A 26,220-nucleotide genomic window follows, 5' to 3' on the forward strand; every position below is an offset into this window, starting at 1 on the left:
AGTACGCTATCAGGGGCCCGCCTGTGATCTAGATAAGTAAGAACTATGTCTGGAGGGACAAAACTACAGATTGTCAGCTGTGACTCATATCACACTAACACACACGCACACATACACACATACGCACAGAAGATTCTGACTTGCATCACAGAATACCTCCTGACAGCTCGGAGTAAGCAGAGCACATGTGTGCAACCACAGACGTTAAATGGCACGGATCAACCTATCAGAGTCAGCTTGGATTTCAGCTCCTGCACTTCCCCACATACAAGACTAACATTTAAAGATAGTTGCTGTACCACAGTAAAAAAGAAAAAAGGGCACAAGATATCCCAGTTACAAAAGCAGTAGAAGTAGAAGCAGAAGTAGAAGAAGTAGAAGTTAAAGTAGTGCAAATAAAATTCCTTTCAGTGAAATTAATTGAAACAACAGTTTTAGCAACCTTAACCCAGAAGCAATGCAAGATGAATAGGGTAAAAGTAGAAGTTATATTGCTACAATGCTAGTAGTAAATGTAGTAGCAGAAGTAGTAGTAGTAGTAGTAGTAGTAGTAGTAGTAGTAGTAGTGGTAGTAGTAGTAGTAGTAGTAGTAGTAGTTGTTGTTGTTGTTGTTGTTGTTGATTTTATTGTTGTTATTGTTGCAGGAGTAGTAGTGGTAGAAGTAGCAGCAGTACTAGTAGTAGTAGTAGTAGAAGTAGTAGTTAGAAGTCAAACTTGTATGTAGAAGTAGTAGTGTTGGTATCAACACTGGTATTTGTAGTAAAAGTGGCAGTCATACAAGTAGTAGTTGTAGGAGTAAAAGTAGTTTATTCAAAGCATTACCAGTAGGCAAAGCAGCTGTACTATTAGGCCAAAAAAAAAATGGTTTGTTTGCCCTTCGCGACCGACCGAAAATCACGGAAATTTCGGGTCGCGTTTTTTTTTTTTTTTTTTTTTTTTTCACGTTTATTTTTTTCCACAAATTTCATCTTCTACAAATTTGTGGATGTTTAAACCCAAAATTATCCATTTTAAGCTAGAGAAAGAATAAAAAAAAGTCTTAAAATTTTTTTTTTTTTTTTTTTTTTCATCTCATCGACCCGTCGTAATTGTGTTCGGGCCGCGCGGGTCCACAGGCTACGTTTTATAGCATGCATTGCATGCTACAATGTAGCTACCTTTTTGGCTCACATGCGTGCACGCGCACGAAATCCAATCATTGCATGTATACATGCACTTAGTACAGGGCTGCACACTGGCGACCAGTTATTCGCGCTAGCTTGCGCATTGGCGCTGCTCTCACACTGCCATGCCATGCAATACATGCAAAGCATGTACAGTGTAACTGCTTTTCTGTTGCTTGCGATCGGCGGTCATGCCAGACATTGAAGCATTGATAGAATTAGAAGCGCACGCATTTCTGGGTCATTTTACTCACGATCCGATCCGGCTTCGCAGCAGCGTGGGCAGTTGACATGTTAGAAACTAATTTACTTGTGTCGATTTTTAGAAAAGTAAAAACATATTCGATATTCAGCGATACAGTAAATGGATCTGATTGCGTTCAGTTTCATTTTACACAGTCATTTCACAAATGAATATTTTCATTTCATTCAGAATGATCTCACAATGAAGATAGGCGCAAAAAGGATCACGAAATCGGCCCTTCCGTGTACTTTTTAAGAACGCATGCACAAAATGTGAAGAGATAATACTAGGGAGAAAAAAAAAATCATGAAATCATCGCAGTCCCGCTTACATATTTGAGGTAGAAATCGTCCCAAAAAGGATCATGAATTCGGCCGGCCGCGGTCGTACACCTTTCAAAAGCTCATGTACGAAATGCGAAGAGATTATAGAGGAGAAAAAAAAAAAATAAAGGACACATTTGGTACGTGCATCATAAAAGATTACAGCCGAATAAAAATTCATGAAATCAACGCAATTCCGTTGAAATTTGAGAAAATAATAGGCGCAAAAAGGATCTTGAATTTAGTCCTGCATGCCGTGTTGGTTATCAAAACGCATGCACAAATGCGACGAGATTATCGGGAGAAAAAATAAAAAACACATTTTTACTCTTCTGGTGCGTGCATTACAAAAGATTACATCCGAAGTAATTAATGAAATCGCCACAAACCCGCTGATATTTGAGGCAGAAATAGGAGCCAAAAAAGACCGTGAATCGGCCGTGTCGTATACCTTTTAAGAACGCATGTACGAATTATGGGAAGAGATTAGCGGGAGAAAATTAAAGCACCTTTTCATCCCCTTTTGGCGCTTGCATCATATAGATTACAGCCGAGTAGTAATTCATGAAAATTTCGCAATCCCGTTGAAATTTGAGTAAACAATAATAGGCGCAAAAAGAATCTCGAATTCGGCCCTGCATGCAGTGTATAGTTTTGAAAACGCATTGCACAATGCGAAGAGATTATCGGGAGAAAAATAAAGAACGCATTTCACCCCATCTGGTGCATGTAATAATACACACAAAGAATACAGCCGAAATAATTAACGAAATAACGCAATTCCGCTGATATTTGATGTAGAAATAGGCGCTAAATGGATCGTAAATTCGGCGTGTCGTATACGCATGTACGAAATGCGAACAGATTATAGGAGAAAAATACAGGACACATTTTCAACCCCTTTTGGCCCGTGCATCATAAAGATTACAGCCGAATAATAATTCATAAAATCATCGCAATCCCGTTGAAGTTTGAGGAAACAATAGGCGCAAAAAGAATCATGATTTTTGGCCGTGTCGTATACTTTTAAGAACGCATTTACGGAATGCGAAGAGATTATGGGAGAAAAATAAAGAACGCATTTTCAACCATTCTAGCTGGTGCGTGCATCACAAAAGATTACATCCGAAGTAATTTATGAAATCGTCACAATCCCGCTAATATTTGAGGTGGAAATGGGCGCAAAAGGATTGCGAATTCGGCCCTGCATGTCGTGTACCTTTCAAGAACGCAGCACAAATGCGAAGAGATTATCGGGAGAAAAATAAAGAACCCCTTGTATCGCGTGCATCAGAAAATATCACAGCTAAAATAATTCATTAAATCATCGCAATCCAACTGACCACCAAGAGCAGGTTACGCAGCAAGTTCGTGCGCTGATGTTTAGAAAAAGTCACAAACGCATTTGATACAATCCGATTTTGTTCATTATCATTTTACACTAATCACAACAAACATTCTAATTTTTTCCTGTCTTTATTTTTGAATTTCTTGTGCAATAAATAATGCAGTTTGAAAAAAATTAATCTGTAAAATGTACATGGGGAGGGGTTTACATCCATAAAAAAACAAGAAAATAAGTTTGCAAGTCATTTAATGTTTTTTATGTTGTCGTTCTTGACCGGTAAATTTTCTGTTCGGACCTTAAAAAATGGTAAAACGGGGCATTTACCGGTCCGACAGAGACAGGTCGGACCGGCAGAAAAAATGGGTTAGTGTGCAGCCCTTCACAAGATGGCTACTTTTGCAGCATCCGTTACCAGCTGTCATGGCACCAAAACTGTTTGGAGTTCAGTTGCCAGCATCTCACTGGAAGGTACTTTTTTTGGAGCTGTTTGCAAATTTAACAAAGATGAACGTTATAAGTGTTTGTCAGTGAGTGTTTCTGCCTCGCGTACCGGGCACTGGCAAGACGTAAATTTGAATGAATCTCGTGGAGTTTGAGTGCATTGACATGGAAAAAAGGGTACCCTGTACTAAAAAAAAAAAAAAAAAAAAAAAACCGACCTACCGACCCTCTTGGGTTTGACAATTAAGGGCAAACAAACAATTTTTTTTTTTGGCCTTACCAACAGGAGTCATCTGATTATTTATTAACGGAGAGGATTTGGCTGCATCTTGCAATTTGCAGAACATTTGGCAGAACGTCGTTTGTGCTTTTGCTGGATGAATTTGTGGGGGAAAGCTCCTCAAACGACTGAGCTCTGACTCTTATCGCACGACTACGCGGCGCTCTCTGTCTTATCCCCAGCACTCATCTCAGCCATGCATCATTGCCCCATTCAATCTCGGGGGGGGCCCATATCCCAGCCGAAAGATTAAGCTATCCGGAGCGCTGCGGAGGAAACAGAAAATCCACCGCAGATTGAGGATAGTCTATATATCGAGCTTCTCGCGGCGCTTGCAAGAGCGGCTTGTTCTCAACCCTGCGGAGTGCATGAAAATTTGCATGTTGATTGCATGCATATGCATGATACACAGTAATCACACACACAGTGGCAGACAAGCTGAGTTAACTCTATGACTTCCAATGGCTAACTGTTCTTAAGCAAATCTCACTAACTTTCCCACATAGCGGGACTGAGGGGTTAAGGATGAAGAGGAAAAACAGTATGGCCATGACATTTTCCCCATCAGAGAGCTCGAAATTGCTATGCAGTTTTTAGAAAGAAATGAAGATAAAATTCAGAGCTGGATTAAATACACAGGAAATCACTACATCAAACTGGCAGAAGTTCTCCTCAAGTTTTGATAATGAAGTAACACTGCCTGTCTCACCATGACAATCAATAAAATGTCAAAGACTACCTTTTTTCAATTATTTAGTGAATATATCTATAAATCTACAGTTGGGATACTACATGGATGAGGCCACGATGGGTGTAAATTTGAAATAAAAGTGGTGATCAAGCTGGGCAATCATCCTTCACAATCTAAAGATATCTGCAAACAAACAGTTTCATGGAATTCATCAAACTATCACATTCCTGACATTATTATGTCAAATCACACAGCATAAAATAATCTCTAAGATCCCATAAAAATCAGAAACTTGTTCTGCCCTTCAACAAATAGCATTTTCTTACCTTGTCTTTCCTCATATATACAACATATATATTCATATTCTGTAAAAATTCATATTTTCGCATGTGTAATTTTTCATGCCTAGGCCGGCTAAGATGAGTTTTGTGTTTTTATTCTGCAAAATCAGGACATTATTTACTGGGGAAAAATGGCATGCAAAATATTTTCGTGCTTTCTGTCTTGGCTTCTGGTTGCAACAAATGCATGAAAATTTTCACACTGCCAAAATTTCTACTTTTACAGGTATATAATCCATCTATCTATCATCTATCTATTTTTTTCTATCTTTTTTTTATCTATCTATCTATCTATCTCTTTATCTATCTACCTACCCTATGTATGTGTGTATGTATGTATGTATGTATGTATGTATGTGATGTATGTATGCATCTATCTATCTATCTATCTATCTATCTCTTTACTATCTACTACCTATGTATGTATGTTGTATGTATGTATGGTATGTATATATATATATATATATATATATATATATATATATATATATATATATATATATGTATGTATGCATCTATCTATCTATCTACCTCTTTATCTATCTACCTACCTATGTATGTGTGTATGTATGTATATATATATATATATATATATATATATATATATGCAGCTATCTATCTATCTGTCATGTATGTACACTTGTATCAATCTACCACTCTAGTTCTCTCTTTACACATTGACATTTCTACGACTGCAGTGTGTGATCAGGATTTTTGTATTTATTCATGTATGGCCTTTGGAAATATTTCCACCCTAGTCTTCTCTCAGTGTTTTTGTTTCATTTGTCTCTTTTTTCTTCCCGCCCCTCAAAATGCTGCTCTCCCAATTTAGTTCTGATTGCAGGCCCAGATGCAGCCTTCATTCACCAGCTGATCTCTCACGATCCACTGCCGATCAATTAAAAGAATTAATGAAACTCGATCAAACCAGGTTTGTTTGCAACCCCCCTCCCCATTCTAAGTACAGGAGGGGAAATAGCAATGGTATGAACATTTTTAGGTATAAACTAAATGGCTTTCAGAACTGTCTAAAGATATCATCCTAATAACATTGAGAAAGAATTGAAGAGATTTGACCAATTAATTATCATAATGGACAATTTTAATTTGTCGGTATAGTATTGCATAGCAAATGAGTCCACAAATGATTCCGAGTTGACACTCTTTTCATTTGTAAAATCCATCTGCGAACAAACAAAGGTGTGGGGGAGGACTCCAACCATGATTCTTGATATCATATCATCCATCAAGCTTCGAGACACCCCTGGATGTAATTACAAACGACTGTGCAGTCTTCACATCCCAATATGACAACTATATACGATGAAAAGAGAAGCTGCAATATCTTCCCCTCAGCTGCTGTATAATCAAGCTCACAGACCATCAATCTGAATGGAATACTTCACGGCTTGTGTTCACGGCATTCCCCCTAACCGCCCCCCCCCTTTTCGTATGCTCCAGCATGCTGATCGCAGCTTCGTGAGCCGTGCGTCATTAGAATTGCAAACGCTGTGCCTTCTCAATCCAGACACGCTCGCAAAGGCTCGGCGGGGCACCCCAATAAAGTCCACTAAATATCCAAGTCAGATTTCCTGCTCCCGATAACTCACAAAATGGGTTGTTTTTCTTGTTTTCTCACTGGAAGATGATGGGAGGCTGACCACTTCCCCCCTCATAACAATGCATCATATGTGGACACTGGGGGAAAGGCAATCGATGCTTAGCAGCCATTTGCCTCGGAAATGCCAATTTTTTTCTTCTTCTCTTCCTGGACGAGTGCGGATGAGAGCTGTTATAAGTGGTGGATGGCATGGTGAAGAATGGGCAGTGACTTTTTCCTCCAGCTCTGTTTCCTACTCATTCTTCCCTCTTCCCACATTCCTGTCAATCCCTCTCCTTCTTCTCTTCTCCCTACCCTACTGTTTTTTCTCTCTCATTTTCTTTTCTCTTTCTCTCTTTCAATCTTTTGTCTAACCCTTACTTTCCTTCTCCCAGCACCCCCCCCCCCCCCCCCCCGCAGCCATGAACTCAGGCATCCACCATGTTCGCTTTCTTTGCACGTTGGTGAAATATTGTCCAGAAATTAGGTTTCTATGATTTAGAGGTTACCTAATCCATGTAAACCCCATCGTTCACAAATGGCCTTCAAGTTGTACTCTGGCCCTGCCATGCATACTATACTAGAGTGAACTGCCTAACTGTGGTGGAATGAACCGAATGCTGATGACATAACTTTGCAAGGAACAGCTATAGTTGCATGGGTGTGTGAAGGGTTAAAGCAAGAGTCGAGGTTGTTCCCATAGAACTTCCAGCAAAGGAGATTGTATTTGCGAAAATTGTGGCTATGCCTTTTTCTTCACCTGCGCTTACCAATATACAAAAAAAAAAAAAAATCTTTCGAGAGACTTCACGTGGGCATTAGAGGCCCAAAGTGATCCTCCATCTTTCTTGCTTTTCTCCTTCTCCTCCTCAGTTGGCAAGAGAAGGTAGATCGCATGTTCGACAAGCTCAAGCTTACTCCAGCAATCTGATCTTCACCTTCATTTTGGGTACACATTCCCACATTTCTTTGGGGAAGACGCATTTTCCTGAATGGCTCCCCAAAAATGAAACATAACCACCCACGCTGCATTTGGGCAGCTACAGATGAGCTACCATGCGGATAGATTTGTCTGCAAATTGAGCAGGGGAGGGAAAAATTATCCCAAAATGCAGATTTATATTTGCTGCCTGCCCCCATTTCTGTAATGAAAGTCACTTGTACAAATTGCAATCCTTATCCCTCTATTCCAACCATCTCATCCACAATGGAGAGGTTGAAGTCAGTCCAATGGAAAAAGTCTTCCAAAAAAAGAAATGTTATCCATCTCCCTCATCTCTCCCCTTCGCCCCTCCCACCGTTCTTCCTCCTCAAACCCTTCCTTTTTTTCTCCTCTCGTCATTGCTGTGCCTGCTGAGAGCTGTCCCAATATGACCTGCTATGAACTCCCCCTAACATGCATGTGTGCTACATTCTCAAGAATGCTTTCTCCTTTCAAAGAGCATGACAGCAACCTCCTCTTCCCATCATCCCATTCCCCTCCCCCCCCCCCCCCCCCCCCGTCCATCCACCATTCGCCCCTCTTCCATCCACTTCAACATCGACTCATTCCCCTTCCCTTGCCGTGGACTCTTGGAGATACAACTCACTCTGATACACACCAGTTAGGCTTCACCCTGTGGGGATGTCACCAGGCGACGAAGAATCTATCTCAAGTGGAGATGCTCGATGTATCCATCCTATTCTCTCATTAAAAAATGTTAATGCACAAGAAATGGCAACATGTGATGAGAGAGGCACCAGCCCCCTGCAACAGAATACACGTTAATCTATCCCTGCACAGATTTTATCTCTACTGTTTACGTTCAGTCTAGCATCAGCAAATAAGTGCAATTATATCATCCTAACACAATCTTGTCTTGATACTTTCAGTAAAAAGGTGAGATCAAAGGGAATTGTGCCGACATATTTTTATCTTCATTGCATAATAATGCATATTCAACATATTTTACTTACTGTAAACATTTTCATAACATTTTCAGAACATAATTTCAGGAATGATCTCAACAAAACTGCTACCACTTGCAAAATTTGATTGCTACTCGACTGGATGGGACTGGCTTTTACTGTGAGTATCATAAGGCGTTTGTATCAGTCAACTTACATTGATCTAGTACACGGCTCTGCTCAATTTGATTACATTTCCTTCAACAAAATAAAATGTAGAATTGGCTTCCCACTTCCTCTTATCTCCTCTCCATTTCCCATTTTTCTCTTTGTTGTCTCCTTCTTCTTACCGTCATCTTTTTCTTTCATTTTTGTCTCCACCTGCTTGCCCTGTTGTTCTTTCTTTTCCTTCCCTCTTTCCTACTTTTTCTTCTTTTTTTTTCCTTCTTACATTCTTCCTTCCTCTCCATCTTCTTTCCCGTTTCTTCTTCAATCTCCTTTTCCATCTCTTCCTCATCTTTCTTCATCCTCATTTTGCATATCCCTCTTCCTTCTTTTTTTTTTCCTTCTGCGACCTCTTCTTCTTCTTCTCCCTCCTCCTCCTATTTCTGGAAACTAACAATTTTCCTTTCTCAGCTATTTTTTTGGCTTCGGCAAAGTGTCAGATTTGTCTTAAATGCAAAAATAAAAATAAAAATGTGATTATTTGGCAACGCAGAGAAGGGGCAAAGGAACTTCAAGGCTCATTACGCCAAAGTTGATAACATTTTTATTGGATTCCTGGAGTTACAGAGGTGACTGGAATCAAATTATCAGCTACCTTAATGTGATCACATCCCCATTTCTTCACCCGCGAGCCCTCTAGGCCTGCCTCAGATTGACTGCTTACTGAATCTCTCTTCAACCCCATCACATTACTCTGGCCTACCTGACAGAAACCCAATGGCTTGTGAGAGGAAGGTTATTGGGGGGGGGGGGAAGGGGCAGAAGTGACGCCTACTCACTCTTTGTGGAAGTAGGTGAGGGACTACACCCGATAGAGATTCATCAAAGCTGCAAAGCATGTGGGAAGATTCCCATCAATGGAATAAAGGTGATAGGATTTACAGCCCATTGTATGGATTAAGATTCCATTTGGCAGTTTTCACTTTTTATCAATGATTATTAGTGTATTTGGGCAGATTTTCTGCAGTGTTGCAAAGCCAACAACCAGTATTTGTTTTCTTTCTCTCCCTTCGGAAAAAGAAATCATCAAAATAAGCCTTAAAAGTCAAATTGAGCAAGAACCATACAACAGTAAGTTGCCCCATGCTCCAAAGTAAAATTGATATCTGACTAAAACCCAAACTATCTTTCAGTTATTTTGTGGCATTCCAGAATGTTACAAGTGACAGATGTCAAAATTGTACAGTTGACACTACGATGGCATACTTAGCACATACGTATAGCTTCATTGGGGGGGGGGGGGGGGGGGGGGGCCCGAAGCCTTTCGAATCTGAACCAGTACAGCGCATGCAATACGTTGTTAGTTCAACAAATTGGGCTATAACCTCTACATGTTAATATCTTATCAAGATAGCACATTGAACATATACACAACATACATTTGTAAGCCACTGCTTGTTACAAGCAACATTTTGCAAATGTTATATATGGTAAAGGAAAGTAGTATAATCACCGAATGTCAAGGACATATAAATTTATTGATATCAGGGAAAAAGCTCAAGCCTGAGATGCATAATGATGACATTCAGCCCCTGACTGCTATGCTTCTACAAGACTCAAAGGAATATATATATATATATAGAGAGAGAATATATATATATATATATATTCTCTCTCTCTCTTATCCACCTAGAAATGATTTTCAGCCATTATGCTCTCTAACAACTGCCATCAAATCTTTGACAGCTGTAATAATCCAACATTATCCTTCACTTATTAGATCTGATGATATGATATTTAATCAATTACACAAGTAATTGCTCCCTCTATTATATGGTATATTTTCAACTTTCTGCATTTTCTCTCCCTAGATATTTTTATCTCCCTATCTCTCTCCCTATCTCTCTTTCTCCCCTGTCTTCTTTATCTGTGTACTATGGGGGGGGGGGAGAGAATGTATTATACATGCAGGGTGGAATATCAAATTGATTTTGACATATTTTTCATTTGAAGGGGAAACATTTCATGATGGTTTTTGTTCTCCCGTCCGGCATTTTATGACTTTGACCTTTCTCCCACTTCCTCCAGCCTTGTCCAGTTACCTTCACAGCCCACTTGACCCCAGGAGCTACGGCAAACCCAAGAGAATGAGAAAGAAAGTAAAGCAACAACAACACACACCCACACACAAACATATAATACATGAAGGCAATATGTGGACAGCTTTCTCACTCCCATTGCAAATATCATGCCCTGCTTGTTTTGATTTGGCGTGCCAGCTGTGACGAATTGTGCATGGGGGTTCATAGTCGGCCGAAAGCACTCGGGACTTGGAGGGAAACTCGCGTGCATTCAATGGACGTGGGTGGACCATCTCTAAGCGAAATGCCCGGGGAGTGGAAGAAGCAAGATCTCTGTGCAAATTCACACACCCCTGCCATTACCTATTGATACAGCGCTGTGGAGGTAAGACTTCTGCTAGTCTTTGCATACAGGCTTTTGCTTTGGATACATAGATTATCTCCCCTTAAGTATCACGTAAATTGTGTGGTTTGACCTCTGGTTGATGCCATGAAAAAACAAAAAGAAGACAACTGCAAAGAAATATTTGTGAATACATAAAGGGTGTTACTTTTGGTTACTATGGCTGCCTCAAGAGCATGCAGAATAAACAACATAATGCAATGAAGAATTATGAGGCATATCCTTTTATAATGTACATCTATCTGCTATTCCATCTCTCAAAACAATTTCACTAAAGTTATTACTGATGCTCAACAAGTGATATCAGCAGAGTGAGACTTTAAGTTCACATCAAAATTGACTTCCAGCACAGTATTAAAAGTATTGCATAAATATAACACTGGCCTTAACAACATTTTTGTGCATATATGTGTGTGTGAGTTTGTATTCTTTTGTATCGCATGGTTTGGTATCTTACATCAAAATTGCAGGATTGCTGTAAGTGTGCACATGTGAAATTTCCGAGTAGCAGCCTTCACTTCAACCTTGCTGTACGTCCTATTGAATCTCCTTCAATTAGCTTAAGTCACACATACTCATTATCTGAGCAGCAGGAAGGAGAAATGCTCCATTTCAGATTCTTAAAGACCCATTAACCTAATTTCTGTAAAATGTAATCACACTCTTCAGAACATGGGGCTCATTGGTACAGTCTCTATGATGCATAGAAATTGCAGTAGATATGGCCAATTCGCAAATTCAATCCCAAATGAAGAAGCAACATCTATCCCCACCTTCTTGTCCTTCGAGGCTTTTGTTGATGTTGTTGCTGTATTTTTGTCTTTGCTCAGCTTTATTTCCTTTTTGTTTTTGGTCAATTTGAGTGACTGGATTGACTGGGATTGAAACCCCATCCCAAAGCAAAGGGAAAGGAGTCGGAAGAGGAGAGCCCGAGTAGAATTCATCCATCATTCCTCATCCGCCCCCCCCCCCTCGTCCCCCCCCCCCACCTACCGCCAAACTTTAGCCTTGCTCCTATTCTGCAAGAGTCTATTGATTTTCTCTCATCTCGGATGGCTTTTGCAGGTCAAACGTCAGATTTGCTGGTTGCCTCTTTCTGGCGCTCAAAAAACATGAGCCGTCGGGCTCCCATTACGGTAGTCCTACCCAGCTATCGCGGGGATCAGTACGGCGCATGCATGCCATCCATGTTCTTACGTTTCGGCCTTAGACCTGACATTTTGTCAGCTTCACTCAAGAACACATCAATTGATTTTAACATTAAGAACAACAACAATAGCAAAAGAAGATGGCCACGGTGGTTCCAGTGCATAAAGCTGACAGCCTGTTAGTATTCCTAGGTTCATTTCCAGTCTCCTCTCTCTCTCTCCCAAAGCACCATGGGATACTCGGTGGTACAGCTGAATAGTTTGGGCTGTCAAAAGTACCATAGGTACACAATGTACCATGGGTAATGGGTTTGTCTTGAGTAGTAGAATATGCAAGGCCATTGATGACAAGCATGATTTCTACATAGCCTTAGTACATGGTATAGATGACCTTGCTTTAGAAATGTGACCGGCGACAACGGTTTCAGGCAAAAGTCAGGAATTTTGAAAATTCACTTTTTCAATGAATCACGTTGCCCACTTCCTACGCTTTGCTTTGCTTTGGTTTGTTTACCAATACGTCTTTCAAAATGGCGGATACAATAATTGCAAGCTTGCTGTCGTACGTACGTGTGTATGGTGCACGCATTACTCAAAGCTAATGGCATCCACACGCCATACACATAAACAGAAGCGGGTGGCGCATTAGTATCCACGTCTTTGCGAATCGCGTTTTCATTGTGGTTTATTTGTTTTTTCATCATTGGGAATCTATCGAAGGCAGAAAATTGCTAAAGCTGTCAAGCCGTGCATGTGTTGCATTATGTGGTGGTGTTTATTTAATATTTAAAAAAAACAAATAAACAAACACGACTACTTAGTTTGGTGCAATTTTGATGTTAATTATTTGAGTATTGGTCATTTATGACCGCTCCCTTCCTCTCCTCCACTGTCCTTTGAGTCAACCTACTGTCATATTTACTACGAGCACATAGTTTCTAGAGAATTGCAAGTTTCTTTTTTGCTGCAATGTCATTTTGCCGCAATTGACAGGTGAGTTTCTGATCGAATGTTGCACAATTTGTATGGCGATCTCAGACTCTGATGCGTTCAAATAACGTTCCCCACATATTTTTTTTTCATGTTGGAAGTCTGCCCTGCTGTTCACTTTTTGTTTCACTTCTGGTGGTCGAACATAGCGATAGAAAAGTTCGGATATAAAAACCCAAATGAAGAGCATACACTACGGAACGAGCGTATCTATTGTAACAACAACAATGGAGCATGCACGCATGGACAAAACAGTCCTGAAATGCTGCGAAAACCGAACTATGTAAATGTGTGCGGTGCACTAGCCAATCGCACGCGAGACACTGCGCCGTAACAACACTGGGCTTCTTGGCGTTCAAAAGAAGAACGAAACTGACGAGTGTGATCCAATATAGGGTGTTTAAAATTCCATTTTTGATAGGAAAAACTTAGTCTTATGTCATGAAGCTTAGTGTAGATATCACATATATCAAAGATTCTGTTTCTGTAAAAAAACCAAAATTGACAAGAATAATGGTCAAAATCTTTGTAACCCGCCTAGGAGGGAATTTGCTCACGCAACTTTTGCCTGAAACCGTTGTCGCGGGTCACAAATGCACATTTTCAAATCAGTTTAAATGTCCTTATTCAATCAGTACATCGACTCTTTACATTTTGTACATGTTGAATAGTAATTGAAGATGATGCGACCTTGGAAAAGCAGAGCTTGCGTGAAATACCTTCGGAAGACCTCTATTAATGCTAATAAACAGGGAAAATCACTGTCCTTGACGGAGGTCTCTACACACTGGTATGTGTTGACGCCCATTCTGTGACTCATACATACATGATGGAACATTCCCAAAGTTTTTCATGCAGAACTGGATTATGCCAAGATTACGGAATCGATGCTCGCAGGTTGTCCTGGGTTTAGCGACATGAGATATGTACATCGCATGGCTAAAGGTCTTGTTTCTACAGATCTAGATCATCATACTAATTTGATGGCAACAATCAAATAGAACACAAAAAGTTATTTTTCCTCGTCTTGTGATGTTGAAGTCCTATGTAGGGCAAGTAAAAACATCAATCTTTGAGAATACCAACCCTGGTTACTTGCAGCACAGTGTAGGTGATTCATGTATATTTGAGTTATAATCAGTTGGTGTTGTTTTTATGTTAAGATCATTGTAAATTCAGTGCCGGATGAGTTCAATTTCTCTTGCTCGTAATTGCACTAAATGCCCATACCTGACCTCAAACGGCTTGTAAACACAGCAACCTTCCTGTAATTAGCCACTAATGGTCTTGTTGACGATATGAGATTAACAAACATGGCTTTTCTCTGAATTGGGCTGGCACTACATCAGAACAGCATTGAACGGTTAGTCATAGAAATGAAGTAATGCAAAATCTCCACTTCTATATGGACTTGACTTTGCTATTTTAAAAGAGCTGGCTAATTCGTGAAAACTTAAGTGCTGATTTTACCCTCAGATAGCAACAAATAAGGGAGGGCGAATAAAAAAACAGTCAAAGCGAATACTAACATAGAAGAAAAATCACTACTCTTTCCTTCCACATCCTCTTCCCACCCCTATCAAATCTCCCCACTAAAATTATGACGTCAAGTCATGTGATTGTGACGTGATGAAATATGCAGGTATGGAGTGTGTAGTATACAAATAGTGAATGGTCACAAGTACGAAGGTACAAGATTTCACACGAGGTGAAAGATAGAGGCACTCTATTCAACAAGGCGAAGTTGAGTTGAATAGTGCGCCTCATCTTTCACCGAGTGCGAAATCTTGTTCTACGGCACTAGTGAAGAACATACACTATTTGTTTTATACAACACCTCGAATGTCAACAGATGTGGTTCTCACAGATTCTTCAATCTAGCACAGAAATGGCAACCATTTTCCGTGACAGACAAATGAGTAGCCGCACAGTTGCAGTCACCGTGTACGTACGCGAAGCCGATCGATTGAAGTTGTTTACAAAAATGAGTAACAAAAGTACGCACTTGAAAGCGCACTTGTAATTGTTGAGTGCATCGTGGTAAATGTTTCTTTATTGTGACATCAGAGCCGTGTGATGCAACAAAAACTTCGAGTCAATTGTGAGTTCAACACGGGAGTCAATGGAAATAGGTGATGTCAGCCATGCACTATACATTTTTGCTCAAACAAAATGCACAGCTGACAGCCACAGCGTGCGATGGAACTTTTAACTAAATGTTGCATGATGGGTAATCGACCAATTGGATAGTTACATTCTTTTTAGGGTTGTATAATCTTCAATATAGCCACTCCCCATCTCTCATAGCTTCATGCCACTGAAACAGAATCTCCCCTTTAAAATAAAAATAAAAAAAACATACAGGGTATTATCATGTAGTTTCTGAGTTGTTACCTCTGCTAAGGAAGGATGTGATGTTTTTCAGCATTGGTTTGTCTGTGTGAAAAATAACGAAAACATTGTGAATGGATTTGAATGAAACTCACAGGAAAAGTCAATGATGACACACAAGGAACAGATGATTGCATTTTGGTAGTGGTCTGGGAATTTTTATGAATTTTTGAACGAGTTTTGATCTCTTTGCAGATAGGGTCAATAACCTTGGGAGTTCAAGCTGCGTATATTTAAGGTTTGCATGAATGTGCAATAAAGTGTGTGCACTGCTTGGTGAGGTGCCATGCAGCTGGAAGCTGATGACTTAAACAAAAAGCTTCAATATTGGAGAATTGGGCAATTTTCAGCATGCTTGTATGGGTGGAAATGAACTGTTCGGCCGAGGTCTGTGCTCTTCAAGTGCTTTTCTAGTGTCAAAATGAGGTCAGTGCCTGGGTTAGATCAAAGCAGGGCAGGGGGTGATCGCAGTGTGAGAAAAGAGCAAACTGATCTCTCATTGATGGTACCAGCTATATGTTTCTCTTAAAAGTAAGGCACTTGTAATTGTAAAACACCATTGGGCTGGGAACCCCCTCCCCTCAGCATCATGACTGCTGATATGTGGAAGGAAACCAGATCAAGAGATGTGGGGGGGGGGGGTAGAAAGGCAGCAGATAATGATGGTTAATTGATCATAAGAAGCCAAGCAAAAATGCAGGCAAGCAAGAAAAGTTACACCCCACTGCAAATGTGTTTATGCTGTGTGCTGATTCCGTTCATTTCAGGTGACTCGGCAAATGTTGTTTACCTCTTTCACTCTGGCCTGCCACACGACGTAACTGCATAATAATGTTCCCGTCTGTATGTAATTTTCATTTACTGGACATGCCACCTTATCCCCTCTGGGGAGAGTCACCCAATACCAGGTACACGCTAATTGGAATTATGGTAAATGCGAGGGGACATCCCGAATTCATCATACAGACACTGAATGCCAGGCCCCTCCCCCCCCCCCCCCCACCCTAGCTCATTAATTTGCGTGTTGCTGCTACCTGAATGTAATCTAGCTTAATGGGATAGACATACGATCACCCTCTCATTGGAATCATTTTGAGTCGATAGCTAGTCCCAGGTAGAGCAAGAGAGACCTGGGGCAGGTTCGCAGCATGGATGATCACGGGCTGAAGATGAAGGAATCACGAGGCCAATGGAGGACATTTGTGCTCGTCTTGGAAAGCCAATCTAAGGTACCCCATTGCAATCAGGGATTGCTGCACGCAGCATTGCAATTGAAATCAGAAAAGAACAGGAATTTGCAGTTTGACACGAGAGAATTGTGACAGACATGACTCGTGAAGAGAAAGAGAGATGTGTTCAACAACAACAACTATACAATGAAAAAATAGGGAGCAGAATTAACCCTTTTACTTACGGCCACAAATTCCAAGAAACATGTATTTCTATGATTTGGCTCGGTATCTTTTTATATAATTAGTGTTTTTCCTTCATTTCTGGAATAACCTCCCTCTGTTTGTAAGGCAAGCAGCTACAGTTAATGAATGTAAGACCAGTTTAAAAACTCATCTTTTGAACAATGAATTTTAAGTTTGAATTGTGTATGTCATGATTATTACTTTGTAATGCGCATTAGAGTGTATTATTACAGTAGCTGTGCAATATAAATGTCCTTTATCATTATCATTTCTGGCATTTGCTCTGTAGAATATAAATTTCTCTTTCCTTTTGAACCATATTTCCATCATATACCTTTTTTTTTTTTTGCAGATTTGCAGAAGTAACAGAAGTATCTAACTTGCTAATTTGTAATTCATCAATGAGTTTGCAACACATCTTGGAAGTTTCTGTTTTATAATGCCATATTTTTGTCATTTTGCACTGACATTGTACACATTTATCAAATTTTACCAGTTTACGTAATATTTCTCATGTACAGGATATATGACTTTAAAATTTGTTGTTGCTTTAATACTTACGGAAGACAAGATGATAATTCTGGCAACATGATTATCCCCGGCCCTGATGGGTTACCCCTCAAACCACCAGCAACCAACTCTTTCTAAACTCACTGAAATGCCCACGACCATATTTACATGAGTGAAGTGTGTGTGTGGTTGTGTGTGTTCAGTAGTTCAGTGAGATTAATGGAGTGCGGTTGGGGCCTTTACAGAACTTGATTAGTTTCATAATGGCTCAAATTTATGTGATTTTTTTTCTCTCTTGCTCACTGCTAACACCTAATGGCCTGCACTTTCATTCATTCATACAGGGCATAAATACATAATGGAACTCCATTACTAATTATAATTTATCAAAGTGTAGGATTAGGCTGTTAGCGGAAACCGTAGAACTACGGTGGGGGGGGGGGGGGTTAGGTTATAGGTAAAGAGCATATTTCTGTGTGTGTACATTGTATACTTGTGTATACATTCAAGAAATGAGTGTTATGATCTTCATTTCACCCCATTGATTATGTTTTGGTTTGATTAATTAATGTTAATTGTGAATTGCTTGCATACATTCAAGATGAATGTTTTGTTATGTAAAATTGTGAACGACAATTGTAAAAATATGTCTCCATACATACACATTAGATTTGTCTTTCAAAATCCACTGCAAAACTGCGCATAGAATTGTCTGGTACCTTCACTGCTTAAAGGTATACATTCCAAAACACCTCCAGCATGCTGCTGAAGGGAAACCATGAGAAATACAAATGGAGCTGGCCACATCCTCCATGGGAGGGAGCAAAAAAAAAATGGCCTCAATTTTGCTCTCAAGAGAGAAGACACCGAGAAACGTGTGACAATACCGGAAATGTGGCAAGACACCGCCGTAAAGACTCCAGGATTCTACCTCATCAATCAACCTAGATGGTGCACATTCAACTCTTCTTTCTCTCCCCCCCCCCCCCCCCCTCCATCAACCAAACCACCGCCAACCCCCATTTACAAGGCCCATTATCTACCCACTGTGGTCCTCCATTTGCCTGGCACCCAAATTAGCTCTACTTTGACTGCTCATGCCAGTGAGCCCTACCGGTGAACATCACATGGCAACATTGCCAGAACACATTCTGACTCCGCTACAACCCCCACCACCACCATCACCATCAAAATAGAAAATAAAATTTAAAAATGTCATATATTCATTTCTTTAGCACGGGATGAGAGCTTCAACAAAATATATGATTCAATTTTCTATGGTGAGCTAATGACAGCTCACTATGCTGATACAGCATGTGATCTCATAAAACAGTCATCGTGGCTAGAAAAAAAATCATAATTCATTTATACCCTGTTGTCCCTGTAGATGAGAAGCAGTTTTCCAATTGATATGTAACTATGCAGCTAAAACAAATCATGTACCAGTAAATATACATGAGACTCCACAATTACTACAATAGCTTGATAAAATTACTAGATGCTGATTTTCTAATTGGAATGTGCAAGTACTCTAGACTCTAAGTATTCTCATATCTTATCTCACTTTATTTCTAATCACCAGTGCCATAGACCCCGTTTACAATGCAGAACTGGGCCAAGCCCAGGCCGAACCCAGGCTGAGCCCGGCCTCAATTGCGGTACTCGGCCCCGCAATTTTGTCTGTTTACAGTGGAGGGCTCGGCCCGGGCTTTTAATTCAAACCTTTCAATATTTTGTCGTAGTGGCGCTCTGCTTGTAAGCAAACGACTATCATTGGGAGCGCGCCGGTCACAATTTAGTACCGCATTTAACCCAGTTTGCATTTACAGTGAGAAAAGGCCGGGCTCAGCCGAGGCCGAGCCCAGCCCTTTCACTCACTGTAAACGGGGTCTTAGATGGGTTTAAAGAACGTGAGGCGTTGGAACATGATTCTGAGAATATCAATTTTGAAAAGATAGTCACTCATGCAGGAGATAGACCATTCTTTCACAATGAATTGATTCAAAAAAATTATGCAAACGTGCTTTAAAAAAATTAAAAAATTTTCAATAAAAAAAGATCTAGAAGTTAATATTCATTAAAGCTGGTATTTATAATGATATCCACTGTTCAATTTTAAGCGAGTAGCAAAAGACCTGGGTTTTTTTCAGCCAAAATCTCTTCATTTTGCAACTTTCTCAGATTTTTCTAATACTATAGTATTATTATGCCTCCAAGGTTCTGCTACATGAAAAGATGCCATTAAACTAAGTCAAGACTAGAAATGTCGCTATGGCGACTGGTATGCCTCTGCCATAATGCATGATTCTCCTAACAGGTCTATAGTACATGTGGACAATGTGTGATTACATTTTCACAAAACAAGCAAAATATCAAAATGACATGTTTGTCACAAAAGTGTTGAATGTTCACCTTCCTTGACATAGGTTTAATTGGACGAATAGGAGAGCATGTATTTGGGGATTGAAGGACTTTAACTTGACTTTGACCCTTTCATAAGTTTATGCCTTGAGTAAGTTTCAAGGTATGGAGAAAAAATGCAATTTCTGTATTGAATAGTAAATTGTTACCATTTTCATCTGGCCATTGACCCTAAAACTCATAAGAGAATTACTGTCAGGCAGAACATGCATAAATATGTACTAAGTTTCATGATAACTTGAGCCACTTCCGAGATATGGAGGAAGAAGTAAGTTCAGCACTTTCACTTGATCTTTGACCTTTTGACCTTTTTGGCAAAAAACAAAAAACAAAAACAAAAACAAAACTTTCTAGAGAATCACTATCAGGTTAAAAATGCATACACCAAGTTTTACACTATCAGGTTAAAAATGCATACACCAAGTTTAAAAAAAAAAAATCCTGCTGGCATTGCACAAATATGAGGGAAATAGTAAAATTTTGAAGTGTTGCCCTTGACCTTTGACCCCTGACCTTTGACCCCATGAACCCCAAATTCCCTAGCTAATCACTGCCAGTCAGTACATGCATATACTATGTTCCATGAAGATACCTTGAACTATTTCCAAGATACGGAGAAAAAAGTTAAATTTCACATTTTTTACTTGACCTTGACCTTTGACCGCATGATCCCAAACTTTCACTAGAGAATCTTGATTGAGTAATACATGTATACACTAAGTTTCAAGAAAATATCTTCAGGCATGGCATAGATATGGGGGAAATAGTAAAATTTTAAGCATTTGACCTTGACCTTTTGACCTTTGACCTTGAGCATGTGCACCCAAAAGTTGATAGGCACAACTTCACCCCCTAATACACATACATGCCAAGTTTCATTAGGATACCTAAAAAGGTTTCGGTAGTTACCCTGTCCACAAAATTCATTACGGACGGACGGAAGGACGGACGGATGGACGGAAGGATGGACAGACGGACGGACGGACAACCCGAAAACATAATGCCTCCGGCACCACTTCGTGGCGGAGGCATAAAAATCAAATATAAGTCACGTATCAGCTTATCAGAATTGTGTATTTTGAGATAGGATTAAGTTTGATTTTCTGACTAATGTTTGATTTCAATATTTATACAACAAGTCGTGGGTAACATAAAAGTATTATGCTCACCAATAGTTTATAATTAAAGGGATTGTATAGTTTTGGTTGAGACCTAATTTCAGGTTTCTAACATTTTTTTGTGAGATAATGAGAAACCTCTTATGAAATATGAAAGAGCATGTAATTCTATGAGGAATTCAACATTTATTTGATGAAAATTGGTTTTGAAATGGCTGAGATATCCAAAAAAGAACGATTCTAATAAAGTGTGGGACCCACACTTTATTACGAACGCTTTGTTTTACTTTATTTTTGGATGTTTCAGTCATTCCAAACCCAATTTTCATCAAATAAACTTTGAATTCCTCTTAAAATGGTATGCTCTGTACTATATCATAAGTGTTTTCTTGGTATCTCGCAAAAAGTTATAGGCCCAATTCTCATCTCCACCGATACTGTACCATCCCTTTAACATGTCTCACTGCACACACAATGCAATATTTACATTCAGTACACTGGATCATTATAATGGCACAGATAGTTAAATCCCCCCACCCCTTTCACTGAATGGGCACATATTATGTGGTGTAAATCATAGCAGTCTTGTCGGCGACGTGCCGTGTGGTGGGTTTGCAGCATAAACTCAAAAGATTTTCTGGCTATTATGGACAGCATACGATTCTTCTTTTAGTTCAGGCTGTGTGGTTTGCCACACCAAAATAAAAAAAAAAAAAGAAGAACAAAAAAAATGTTCCGATTCTGTATTTTCAGTGTACAACCAAGCAAAACTGCTGCCAGCCTGTTTACATGTGGAGAGCCTGTGCTCCTCTATCTACTGAACCATGAAATTTGAAAAAAAAAAAAAAATCTCCCTGACAAACAAATTTCATTACTACAAGAGCTGACCTCACGGAAATATTTTACATTATGCATACAACTTTAGCAGAAATGTATCTTTTCTTGTTTATGCTCATATAAGTCTTTGGTAACCAACCTAAAAGGTTAAGAGAGCTGTGTCTAATAAATGAACAGGTGTAACATTCAAAATCCCATTGCTACTAACAGGTGCCATACACATGTCAAGTGCTGTAGCTGCCAGTGGTACCGGCAGAGAGTTAATCCAAGTCTCCACACTGTGCAACATATCAAAATATCGACCCGCCCGGTCCAGACAGAAATCTGTGACAGCCATATAATGCCCCTCCTATCGCGGATAATCTGTCCAGCACACAACTATTGGGGACACATGTGGCATTCTGTGGCTTACTAAGTAAACAGACATCCCTGTATCAAAGGGATCAGAGTTGCCCTATACTCTTTGATCTCGTTATCAGACTTTTGTCAAATACCAACAACTCGTCTCCTTTGTCACTGGATTGGGTCAAACTTTAACCCGTTGAGGACGGTTTCATTTTGCTACAACACACATTTCCCATAGATGCTTGCCCAAGTATACTTGGGATTCGTCCTCAACAGGTTAAAGGCATAATTTACCATTTGCAGATGAAAGCATTAGTGCTTTAAAATAATTCTAAAATGTGAGTTAGGGATAGAAACAACCACTGTCAAAATTTGAATCCGTATAATGGATGTTAAGTGTTGTTAAATACACAAAATGTGAACAATAGTTATAATAAAAATGTTTCCAGACTAAACCGTATACAGTTACGGTTTATTGAGAAAAATCCTGATATCTCCTTTTATTTTAGGTTTTATGGCAAATATTTCATATGGTAGGATGTTTTATGATACAACAGACCTACACATATGCATTAAATGTGATATCTTGAACATTTTTGAAATCACTGCTCCCAAAGGTAAACTGGACCTTTAACACTGTTATTACTGCAGGGAAACCTGTGTGTATGATTGTATTTTGAAATGATTGGTGCCTACAAGCATGTAAAGGGTTAAAGCAACATTGCACACTGGCACTGGTCCAACAGTTCTAGACCAGCAAAAATCACTGTCAGACCAGGAACTCTTTCAGGAATGGACCAGTAAAACATGAAAAGCTGGGTACCTACTGGTCCAACAGACAGGTTGGACCAGTAGAAAAAAAATGGGTTAGTGTGCAGTCCTGGTTTAAATGACAAACAATACGCAATTGTCAAATGTCCTGTGGAGTGACAATGGGGATCTGTCGAGATTACACGTTGGTAATGCCAGTTGCTGTGATAAACTATCTTAAAATCTTTAATCTTATATGGACACTAACACAATCTGAAAGTTGTAGCAAGAACACAGACTGTTGATGTGAAGAAATCAGCCAGAGTTGTGATCCATTCTGCTTTGATGCTGCGTCGCAGACCGAGCAGCAAATAATTCATTTGGGAAGCAGAAGAGTAATGACCCTACAAGCTTTGACAGAATGTTTTATATTAGAACAATCACATAAACCCTTAACACTTTTCAAGCTATATCTGATATAAATGGTCAAATAGATACATGGGTGTTAAATCAAAATTCAGCGCACAAATGATAACTGTGCCGACGGAACATGTCTTCTGACCAACGCAAACGTCACATATCTGTTGGCGATGTGAATATAAGGCCTTTCAATTTTTATTACAGGCAAAGGGAGTGAGTCACATACATACAGTGGTCTAAACTCACCTGTACACTGGAAACCTTGCTTGCCAAAGCCCCTGTATTAGAGAAAAGAAGAGAAGAATGCTATTACTCAGTATGTCAGCACTTTGATCTCAGTTGATGCTGTCAAACAATATTGATGCTAATGAAGATGACAGAACCACATAATAATTATACTGTGTATACATATTAAATTATCATGATCATCATTATTGTTACTGTTACCATCATCAATTTTGATAATTATCATTGCCATTTCCATTACCATTACTATTGGCATCACTATTACTATCATCATTTAACTTCTACTACTTTTTGATATAACAATAATGGTACTAATAATTGTAAAAATGACATGACATTGTGATAAACATCTGTGAACTAATACATAAATGGTAGTTATCACATCAACAATTAAAAAAACACATACACACACACACAAACTCTTTTATAAAAGAGTGATAATACATGTTATGAGAACAATGATGATACCAGTCAATTTTCCCAGCACAGTCAGAGATTACAACATACATGGTAGAAAATGATCAGTTTGACATATTACAAAAAAAAAAACAAACAAACAAAGAAACAAACATGTGATTGTGGTTATGATCACACATGCTTATAAACATTTAGTCACTATAATCACTCTAAAATGGACACACCCAAACACATGCCCAGTACCATGTATCTTTAAGGCCAGTGACCTATGACAAAGAAACGTTTCCACGATGTTCCTTTCCGGGAAGAAATATCGAACAGCAATGAATATTGATTAGCACGCAATAAAATATGCATATTGTTTGATGAAGATGATTCATGTACTTCATTATTGATCCTGGATCATGCTACTTTCAATATCATCAGTGGAGAATGAGAAGGGCGTTAAGTTGCCGCTAAACCCATAGTGTTCAAGACCACTTAACGCCCTTCTCATTCTCAACAGACGAATGAGCTCAATATGAGAATGACAACTAAGTGGTTTACCATGTCTGTCAGTATTGAAATTGTAAAAGAAAAAAAAAAAACAAACTACTATTATGATACTGATAGCAAAGCCAGTTCTAATCATCTCAATCAAAATCAAGTAAGTTCACAGACACATTTTTTTTTCAATTTATAGATGTTCAATCTCAATCTTTACAAATGTTGAACAAACTAATTTGCCTTTAATATACATATACATGTTTACATTGACATTTACATGACTGATAATACAATTAGACATACAAATATTTTGAAAACCGCCCTGTCACTATTAAGGCATCTCGCAGATATCACAAAGCTAATAAAGTGTTATTGAATATAAGATTCAAACACTGCTGCCTGCAGTAAAAAGGGAGAGCATATGGCATATTTAGTCATCCATAGATTTTCATGTTTACTGATCATTTTTCTATCCCTCATTATCTTACTTTTCATTGCTTCAGTTTCTATAGTTAAAGACTCCAGCAGTATGTAGAACAACACAGCTTTAGATAGTATTATTTACTGTACACGCCATATATTTCGCGAGTCTAAATTTTTGCGAATCAGGAATTCCCGAATTTCGCGAGTGGTTAGATTAGCGACCGTGATTCGTGATGAGTCCTGTACTGAACAGAGAAGAGTACACGCATACATCACATTCACATCGGGATCAGAGTAAATATTTTTGCATGTCTTTAATTTCGCGAATAGCACCTAACTCGCGAAATTCGCAAAAATAAAAACCTCGCGAAATATTCGGTGTATACAGTATTAAAAAATGGAAGCATTTTTAGAGAGTGTCTTTAGCTGTAATTGCATCTACGAGGACTGTTTACGTCCTGCAATGAAACTCAAATAGTGCAAAAGAGTGTGCTAAAGGTCACTACAAGGAAACAGTAAACAAACAGGGACACTACATCTTTTCTATGAATGGCTTCACAGCTTTGTGAAATCTTTTGTTGTCCAAGCCAAGTCACTGGAGACTTATGGTCAGCGGTTGACCCATGACAAGATCCTCTTTGAAAGAGCAGGAATGTGATACGCAGGATAGCATTGTAAGGGTAGGCCCTCAAAGGGATTTTAAAAAAAAGACGAGGCAGTGAGAAGACAATTTTGGTGATTATGTTGGGGTTATCCACCAGTTAATGTAACTTCCCTCTGCTGGCTGTATAACACACCCATTTACTTTAACCCTTTTCAGGTCCATGATGAGATTGCATTGACACAGGATACAATCCCGTCACTGAAGGGTAATCAGAGGGTTAAACAATATTTGGCTGCATGACAGTTTGTGCAGCAGTGATGATACTATACAAGTCATTTGAACACAGACTGTTGAGGATGGGCTGATTTTGCTACAACACACATTTCCCATAGACACATACCCATATCACAAGGAATCATAGTGCATGCTGCAAATCTTTATTATATTTCATTTTCCAGGTGGGCATTTCATCCAGCGTTTTGTAACATTTTTTTTTCTGACAAATCATCTTAAACTACTGAAATTCTTGTTATCTGATTGGCTGACAGCAAATATGCCCCCCCCCCCAAAAAAAAAAAAATCCAACAAAAAGCATGAACCCCCCTCAAACAAATAAGGCAAAGAAGGAAATATATCATCTGAATCCAGTATTAACCCATTGAATACAGATTGATATTCCTAGCCCGAGAATACTCAGGACTAGTCTTCAGCAGGTCAATAAACAGAACTATT

The 26,220-nt window shown here is 39.2% G+C and overlaps 1 protein-coding gene across 1 annotated transcript in view; it reads right to left on the bottom strand.

Annotated features, from left to right (window-relative positions):
- Positions 1-26,220, bottom strand: part of LOC140231998 (protein kinase C-like) — a 239,156-nt gene that overhangs the window by 186,478 nt on the left and 26,458 nt on the right. The window contains 1 exon segment of the mRNA XM_072312149.1: positions 23,559-23,590. Within this exon segment, the coding sequence (XP_072168250.1) occupies positions 23,559-23,590 (32 nt within the window).

This window comes from Diadema setosum, chromosome 8, assembly GCF_964275005.1.
Source record: "Diadema setosum chromosome 8, eeDiaSeto1, whole genome shotgun sequence".
NCBI lineage: Eukaryota > Metazoa > Echinodermata > Echinoidea > Diadematoida > Diadematidae > Diadema > Diadema setosum.